The sequence below is a fragment of the Limulus polyphemus genome, unplaced genomic scaffold (genome assembly GCF_000517525.1).
Source record: "Limulus polyphemus unplaced genomic scaffold, Limulus_polyphemus-2.1.2 Scaffold25, whole genome shotgun sequence".
Classification (NCBI taxonomy): domain Eukaryota; kingdom Metazoa; phylum Arthropoda; class Merostomata; order Xiphosura; family Limulidae; genus Limulus; species Limulus polyphemus.
The window spans coordinates 1501002-1510914 of NW_013665635.1; the positions used below are offsets into that span (position 1 = coordinate 1501002).

The window sequence follows — 9913 nt, forward strand, 5'->3', positions numbered from 1 at the left end:
ATGTTTGGTGCGATGCGGATTCGAACCCGCGACCCTCAGATTGTGAGTCGAGTGCCTTATCCACCTGGCCATGCCGGGCACTTGACTAAATAACTAAAATACCAAAAGATATATTTCTTATTTTAAAGGGATTTATTTCTAAGTTGCAGTTATCAGTACACACTTTTCTGCATGACAAATGAAATTGAAGGATATATAACCTAAAAGACATTTTTCAAACCCGAAATTGTGAAACTATAAAGAGGTTGTTTTGAGCATTTTCTGTTTATAGAAAAATTATATTTATTATTTGATATTACAAATTGTCATAACATTTTAATACTTAGTATTTTGGTGTCTGATATTAGAGTGAAAAATTCATTTGCAAAACCAACTTTTATAAGTCTTAAGTTTAACAATCATAATTAGTAGTATGAACTTTTATTTGAAATTCTTTACATTTATAATTGTTTCGCTTATCAATATTTCTTTATTAACATAAGTAAGAAACTATCCAAAAAAGTGTTAATTTAGCCCACGTGAAAAAAAATCGTACTGTGTCATGAAATCTAATTTAATTTGGTAAAATAAGATCAGGAAGTAAAAGTTACTGTATTCTATTGTGTTGTAATTTGATATATTACAATGAGTTATTAAATATAAACTGTAGCGAAATTTAGAATAAAAGCTTTTTTTGTTGTTGCTAAGCACGTATATAAACAACGGGCTATCTCTACTGTGCTTACCGTAAAGATTAAACCCTAGATTTTAACGCTATAAGGCTGGTGATGACTAGCTGCCTTCCCTCTAATATTACACTGCTTTGCGCGAAATTCAAAAACAAAGAAACAAACAAACCCATCGCGGGTAACTAAACCCGATTTTTACCGTTATAAGCCCGCAGACTTGTCGCTAAGTCACCGGGGGTCACGGACGTAGTGAAATTTTTTGCAGTTATCACTAAGTAAGATTTAAATAGAGTCGTATTGAACTGATTTAACTCAACCAGCATAAATTTATCTGTTTGAACTACGAGAAAAGTCATGGAAATTTTATTAATACGGTGATTTTACCGTTTTATGGTAAGTTGTCTGGTTATCTTCAACAACCTTGGGATCTATAGGGCTGCAGCTGTAATGCAGTTTAAAAAAAAGCTTTTAAAATTACATTTGCTAGTTAGAACAGAAAAGTAAATTTGTCAATATAGTTAACTTCAATATTTTATTTTTAGCACAGCTATTTGTTTTTGCTTTTCCATTTTTTTTTTGCTCAGAACTTCATGAACTGTGTTGAATTATTTGTCCAGCATTTGAATGTTATTTATTTATGATGCGTGTGATGATAAATTGTTGCAATACTCCACATCAAGATATCTCAAGAGTATATAGCTAATAGACTGAAATAGGAGCATCAGTTACGTTTTTTTTACGAATACGTAATAAGTGGTTATTTTCAGTATAAGTTAAATTGTTTAAGTACAATTTGTATTATAAAGTTTTTATCTATCACTTTGATTTTGTGCATATATCTTGAAGGCTATGGAAGGACATATTATGATATTAACTGAAGCGTTGTGGTCAGAAAAGGAAAAAAAAATAAATTGAAATAAAGGAATGTAAGTAAGGCTTATTATTTATTCTATATATCATTATTTTTACGAGAAGGAATCCACTTTAGACGTGTTAGTACGGGAGAGAGAGATAGCTGCGCTTGAAGTTACCGACCCCGCAGTTCATTAGTTGTTTCAGATTGAAACTTGAAATCTGCCTTTCAGAAACGTCAGTCCAAAGGAGAATGACATGCTTCTAGAAGCTCAGTGGTGACTTGCTGAGATAAGGTGATAAACCCGGCGGGAGTCAACTTGAATAATGTGATGAACTTATAGTCAGTATGATACGACGCGGCTTATCACATATTCAGCTCCTCGTTACCATGACATTCGCTAAAATAACATGAATAGTTGAAACACTAAGGATGTCGTTTTTATTCGATATTCCTGTCATACGAGATTGCACATGTAAATCTTTTTATTAGCTTTAAGACAAATAAATCATTTAAAACTTCTTTTGAATATCTATGTACTTAATTATCAGCCTGTTCAACTATTTGATTTCCAACGCTTTTCCTTTTTCAAAAATGAATTAATTCAACATCTTTTCATGGAGTAAATGAATTTACCTTTAAAACTGTAATAAATACACAGATTACTTGTGGCCATCTTTACACCACACTGATCGATTTTTATGCGTTATAGAGGTCAATTTTATTAATGCTAAGAGCATGTAATAGTTGAAAATATGTTTAATCCTCTAGCAATTTGTAGTTTAGAAATTCCACTGTAAACATTAAGGATGCGTGATAAATAAGATACAAAAACAAAAGTGCAACGCAAAATATAATTGATACATAAAAAATGCATATATATATATATCACAATACAATACTTAAAAATTTCTGTTTTTCTCTTTATTATTTTCTACCGGTTTCGTGACTTCAAAGGTCACTCCTCAGACGTAATTTAGGTTATATTAAACTACAAAATCAATGTGACGGTCAATCCCACTATTCGTTGGTAAAAGAGTAGCCCAAGAGTTGGCGGTGGGTGGTGATGACTAGCTGCCTTCCCTCTAGTCTTACACTGCTAAATTAGGGACGGCTAGCGCAGATAGCCCTCGTGTAGCTTTGCGCGAAATTCAAAAACAAACAAACAAACAATCTTAATAAAGTATTCATTCTAAAGAATAAAAAACAAACAAACAAATAATTGATAATCTGACCAGATAGGTAAATATTTGAAAAATTATGTGATCCAAACTCAATTCATTAAGTGCAATCGTACTTTTTATTTGTTGTTATAAAAACAAACTATGAAAAGGTAGTGAAACGTTTACTGAAACTGTGTGTGCTATAGTTTATGAACTTTGGAATGTGTAATAGATGAACAAATTTCACAGTCCCAGCATTCGACTATCTTCGTGGACTACAGGATTTGTTTGTTTGTTTGCTTGTAATTAAGCACAAAGCTACACAATAAGCTATCTGTGCTCTGCCTACCACGGGTATCGAAACCCGGATTCTAGCCTTGTAAGTCCGCTGTGCCACTGGGGGGGGGGGGACAGACTACAGGAACCGTTTTCAATGTTTTTTATCTGTGCTTGTGCAATTAAAAAAGAGTTACTTTGGAAAATTACCTCAATAAATATTTTCCCAAAAGATGTACCTATTAAAAATGCAATAATCTCCTAGTATTGCACTGAATGTTTTAATTTAATGTTTTGGTTAGCTTTTAATTACTTCACATTCAGTAAGGTAGCACAATTATCTTAGAAATTTTTATGCCGGGTTTAGGGTGAGTTTATAAACTTTATAATCTTTAAAAATCTAGTTTCTAATGATTATCATAAATCTGAAGACTTTCTAGAAATTCTACTTGTTTATGAAAAAAAAGTCTCGAATAATGTATTTAATTATTTTTATACTTTTAAAACATTTTATGTGTGGATTTTATTTTATAATTTGGTAAAATGTTAATTCTTAAATTGTATAATTTTGTTTCTCCCACAAAATTTCTTGAATAGGACTGTTTTGTAACGAATCCATTAAAACAAATAAAGAAATATTGTTAAGCAAGGATTCCCTATCTCTTTTTTGTATTAATACATATATATTAAGAGTGTGCCATGAAAATTTTTATTAGCTGTGCAAAATGAAATTTAGGAGAAAGCTGTGGCGTAATAAAACTATTTCAAAGTTTCGGTGACCAAAAATAGGATCTGATGAGATATAAGAGTAAAAAACTAGAAAGTTCCAACAAGTATCAAAGATGTAGAACAAAATCGTCTTCTTTTCCTTCTAGGAAACTGATTTGTTATTTTACCGACGACCCATTTCTAGTAAGTTAGAGTTGCTTATTTATTGAGGAGAAACCTAAACTTAAATGAAAGGACCCACCCGCTAAAGAAAGATAAGGTAACAGCCATTCAGTTTATTTTTTATTTCATTTTATGCAAGCATCCAAACATAAAGGAGAGAAAAATATGTAACACTAACACTCGTTCCGTTTTATAAGTTTTCCTTCAGAGAAAGAGCTAATCATTGATTTCGAGGGAATCCACTTTTTTTTTTATTGTGATATGTACACGTTCAGTTATTTTCTTAACGGTTACTATGAGTCAAAACGTCTATGTGAAAGTAAAAACAAAAACAGGTCAATAAAACGCACTTGGCACGAACTTATACTGATACGAATATATATATATATACACATATACTGAAAGAGCTTTTGTATTCCACAGCTAAGAACATGACACATTAGTTTAGTCGTGTTGGAATTCTTGTTAAAAATAACGATATTACATATTAGTTGTCATAGCTTTACGTCTGAGATACATACAAATATTTTCCAATGAAAAAGTAAAAACGTAGCTGCTTTAAAAGTAATAATGCTCCAAAAAAACTTAGTAAAGACAGACAAGCATAATCAAATTTCCTTTACCGTAGCAAAAGAAGTGGTTTAAAATTGACATTACAATAATAACTTTCTCGCAAACTGTCAAATAAACATATTCATGCATGATTTCCTAGTCATATGAATATCACTAGATCGTTTTAGTTACACTATGAATTCACAAAATAAACATATTCATACATGATTTTCTAGTCATATGAATATCACTAGATCGTTTTAGTTACACTATGAACTCACCAAATAAACATATTGATACATGATTTTCTAGTCATATGAATATCACTAGATCGTTTTAGTTACACTATGAACTCACCAAATAAACATATTTATGCATGATTTCCTAGTCATATGAATATCACTAGATCGTTTTAGTTACATTATGAACTCACCAAATAAACATATTCATACATGATTTTTTAGTCATATGAATATCACCAGATCGTTTTAGTTACACTATGAACTCACCAAATAAACATATTCATACATGATTTCCTAGTCATATGAATATCACTAGATCGTTTTAGTTACACTATGAACTCACCAAATAAACATATTCATACATGATTTCCTAGTCATATGAATATCACTAGATCGTTTTAGTTACATTATGAACTCACCAATAATCCTTATTATAATTTACTTGTGTGATTCCAGAACACATCCACTTAATGTCAATTTTCGCTTCAAGCTGTTTCCATACATTCCTTCAGGTTTACTCGATCCACAATGTTATGATACCATTTCGAATACATGTCAAACTAAGACTAACCATAATGAACTTAACTATTATTTCCCCAACATCATAACTTCATCATTGTCGTACAGAAACAAAATCTTAAAGAAAACATGTGTATATAATACATTAACTTATACACTTAAAATAAGATAAGATAAAATTTATATAGAAGAGTATTGCATAAAATTTGATTTAAGCAAAAAATGGAGGATTAAATCCTGCATTAAGTACTTTTTAAAGAGGTTAATAATTAGGAATTCTAGGTAGCGTGTGTATATGTAAAGTTTTGAATTTCTTATTAACATTACTGTTTTTGTATAAGCATAATAGTGAAATATTATTGATATATAACAGAAAATTGTATTAATTGCAACAACCAAATACTGAGAAGTAACATTAACTTTACTTATACCGACAGCAATCAACTAGGTTCGAACCCTTGTTATACTAAGGAACAAAACTGGAAGTAAGTTGTTTATCCTAATTCACTAACTAAACAATTATAAATGGAACTATTTATGCTATTTTTTAGGGATAGATAACAGAATACGTAAATTCATAGAGAGATGTAATAGCATTTTAAACCCTAATTGAAACAACCCATTTTTGAACGGAAATTGGCGAAGTAAACTTTTCCGTATAATATAATTTTCACATAAGAAACACGCAAATTTTTCACATCACATTCATTTATCGTTCTCTTTCAATAAAATATAAATACTTAGTATGTTTACCTTTAACCCTCAATTGAATTTCACCCAAGTGGCTCAGAGATAAGTTAGAGGGCTTATAACGCTAAGAAATACATGGTTTTTGTGGGGGACACAGCGCAGATAGACCACAGTGTAGCTTTGTGATTTACAAAAATCTACCAACCAGTTATCTACTGCACAAAGTGCCATACTGTCTGAAGTAAAAACGTTGGTAGTAAGAAACAAGTTTAAGTAATAAGGCATAAAAATTACAAATATTACCTGAGCTTAATTCCAAGAACAAAATGCTGAAACCCTGTTGGTTGTGTGTGTGTGTGTGTGTGATTTTTCAATTTTTAAAGAAAACAGTTTAAGCTTTATTTGAGTTAAGGCTGAAGTGGAGTAACGTAGTTGAATCCTTCAGCGAGATATCAAATCACAATACAACGAAAGGCAGTTTTAAAATTAAATATAGTTTAGGCCTTTAACTTACAAAAAGAAACAAAGAAAGAAAGAAGCCAAAACAGGTTTTGGATCTCAGATCAGGCAAAATTAAGCACTACATGTTGCATATAAGTTTCGAATCTCAGATCCGGCAACAATTAAGCACTACATGTTGTATATGTAGCTAATAATTTTTTAACTTTCCATACTAAATTATATCATGTAATTGCTTTAAAGATATATACTGTGTAATGTAAAAAAAGTACAAAAATCACGAGAATACCTAGATCTTCCATTCCCGAAACATTTAATTTGGTTGATTCTGACTTCATTTAAATGCTTATCTAGAAGAGGGTTTGAGTTCCTCAGATGATTCTTAAAGTAATGGCAATAACAATATGTTTTGGTTGCAGTGAGAAATGCATCAAATGAAGGAAGTTTCTTCAAGCTATTGATGTGGTACGCAATAAACTAGAAAAATCAATATGTGTTGTAACAAGTTCCTCACATTAATCCAGATGGTAACTAAAATAATTATTTGGAACAGATCGTTACTGTTATTGTCCCTATATTAGTGACTGTTAATTAAAATACACATTTTTTCAGTACAGTAAACAAACCAAAAACTGCGTAGAACCAGTTTATTAAGCGTTAACATTATACTCCTAACGTAGTAAAGAGTTAGTACCATAAGCCTACCTTTAGTTTTAGTTGTTGAACAGTGATATTCCCTTAAACATTCTTGTAGACATTGTTTCAGCTCCTCTGCACAGTATACACAGTCATCTCCACGTTGTCCTGGAAACACCCTCCGTTTGGGTTCAAAAGGGAATGGTAAACGGTGTGACTTTATTTTTTCAGATACCGAAATGACTAAAACCAGAACAGTCACACATGCCCAATTCATAGTTAAATATAAAGAAATTGAAAGCAGAAAAGGTGAATATTGTTCGCAAAGTTTACGTAAAAAAATCTATCTATATATATTTGTACAAGTATTTTTATAACTTTTTAAAGATGCGAATATAGGAAATGTATTCAAATGCTGCCAGATTCTTGCGTATTTTTCGACGTTCTCAACCCAACCACTTCGTCACGATAGCTGACAATGTAGACCAGAGAACCGAGTGTCGGAAAGATAAAACAGCTGACAAAAACTATTCACGTCCCGGTGTCTACGCTGATGGGATGTAATTGGTCATTTATTATTTTGTTCACCTTCAGGTGGTACAAATAAATTATCTTCATTTCCGGGTTTTCAAGACAGGGAATGGTGAAATTGATAGACTTTAAAATGAACTAATTTGCAAAACAAAATATAATTACATGCATTAGTTAGATCTAAGAGAATTTGAAAAACCACTCTAACACCAACAAGACTCCTCAATTAAGATGAGCTATGGATATGTTATACTGCTCAAGACAGGCTTATAACACTAGTCAAGTTTCACCGCCCATAAACAATGATTCACCATATAGCAGTAAAGCTAGATAAAATGTTCTTGTTGCTAATCAAAATTAATCAATCAGAATCTTGATTTTAATCTGGTTTGTTTGTTTTTGGAATTTCGCGCAAAGCTACACGAGGGCTATCTGCGCTACCCATCCCTAATTTAGCAGTGTAAGACTAGAGGGAAGGCAGCTAGTCATCACCACCCACGGCCAACTCTTGGGCTACTCTTTTACCAACGAATAGTGGGATTGACCGTCACTTTATAACGCCCCCACGGTTGAAAGGGCGAGCATGTTTGGTGGGATGCGGATTCGAACCCGCGACCCTCAGATTGTGAGTCGAGCGCCTTATCCACCTGGCCATGCCGGGCCACCATTAGGGTATTCAAGCTTTAATGCCCCCCAGTAACACAGCAGTATGTCTGCGGACTTACAACGCTAGAATCCGGGTTTCGATACCCGTGGCGGGCAGAGCACAGATAGCCCATTGTGTAGCTTTGTGCTTAATTACAAACAAACAAAAAACAAGCTTTAATATTATTCAAGTTGGAGAAGACAAACTATTCGGCACCAGTTGAAAACTCAAGACTTGAAAACTTATGAGTGAAAGCAAAGTAGAATATCTTACAATACGTCAACTGCTTCACATTTGCCATATCTAGCATTGACGAAACTTTTCGCCAGATATTTTAAATAAAAAAGTATCGCTTTGCAATATATCCGTTTGCCAAGTTTTGTGACATGCCCGGGTTTAAGTAATAATTTATTCAGTGCCCTAGCTCTCGCTTTCCAAGAAATCTCACGGATGTTAGCTGCTCACGTGATTAAAGGTGGTTCTGACCCACATAACCTGTTTATAAAACGTGGTTTGTTGAAAGAAATAATTAAAAGATACTTCTGTTTTATTTCAAACTACTATAGTATCTTATCTGATGATAAACGTAATAATGTCCTGATAAACCCACACGCAAGTATTAAAAGATAAGCTGAAACTAAGTAAGAAAATAAGAACGTTTATACCATACATGATAATGTACCACGAAGTTCTAAACGTTTTTGTGTGTATTATAGATCTGAAAAACAAATACCTTTTTACGGCAGATGCTCGTCACAAAACCACTTCTACAGATATACTTTGTGTAACTCAAACAGAAACTGTAATGTTCTTCTGGAAGTCCAAGTTTCTCAAACACCAGTGATCCACAGCGATAGATGATATTGAACTTTCCAATTATCTTTAGTAAGATGTAGTGTATTTATGGGTAAATATTACATAGGCGTTGGGAAAAAAGGGAGGGACTCTATCTTCAATCCAAGAGGCTAGCACCTACTTTAGCCCCTTAAAGTTTTTTACAGTCCTACGACCCCCCAACTTGAATTGAGTATTTGACTAAAAATATTGAGTCATTAAAAAAAAGTATCCAAAATCAATTTGTAATACGAGAAAAAGAGTCGAAAACATAAGATAAAAAAAAAGAGATTAAAAATTAGAAGTTCCCTAAACTTCTTACCTTCACATCAATTTCGTGGTCGCTTATTTTTTTCCTGATTTCTTCATATCATTGCCCTTACTGCCTCACACACAGATACATATTATACTTCCAACACTTTTTCTAGATGTTTATTATATTTTTAGCAAAATAAAATCGAATATATATATATATATATATATATACACAAGTCATAACTGCTTCTATCTGTCCAGAGCTAACAGTGAACATGGCAGAAGCCCAAAGAAATTCAGTAAAATAAACGGCAAAAATTTAGATGTGTAAAATAGGTATATTCTAAATTCAGTAAAACAAACTGCAAAAAAATAGATTTGTAAAATAGGTATATTCTAAATTCAGTAAAACAAACGGCAAAAATCTAGATTTGTAAAATAGGTATATTCTAAATTCAGTAAAACAAACGGCAAAAATTTAGATGTGTAAAATAGGTATATTCTAACTTCAGTAAAACAAACGACAAAAATTTAGATGTGTAAAATAGGTATATTCTAAATTCAGTAAAACAAACTGCAAAAAAAATTAGATATGTAAAATAGGCATATTCTAAATTCAGTAAACCAACTGCAAAAATTTAGATGTGTAAAATAGGTATATTCTAAATTATTTTGAAGTATAATAGCACTACAAAGTA

At 32.0% G+C, this 9913-nt stretch overlaps 1 protein-coding gene across 3 annotated transcripts in view; it reads right to left on the reverse strand.

The window, feature by feature from the left end:
* Window positions 1-9913, reverse strand: part of LOC111085726 (elafin-like) — a 38371-nt gene that overhangs the window by 10123 nt on the left and 18335 nt on the right. The window contains exon 3 of one of the 3 annotated variants that reach the window (XR_002610541.1): window positions 7019-7192. The exons of 1 other annotated variant lie outside the window; for it this stretch is intronic. Coding sequence is in view for 1 of the 2 variants with exons in the window: in XM_022385661.1 (XP_022241369.1) it covers window positions 7019-7226 (208 nt within the window). In the remaining variant the exon portion in view is untranslated. Of the gene's footprint in view, window positions 1-7018; window positions 7897-9913 lie in introns of those variants that run through there. One more of the 3 variants, XM_022385661.1, reaches the window with a different exon arrangement.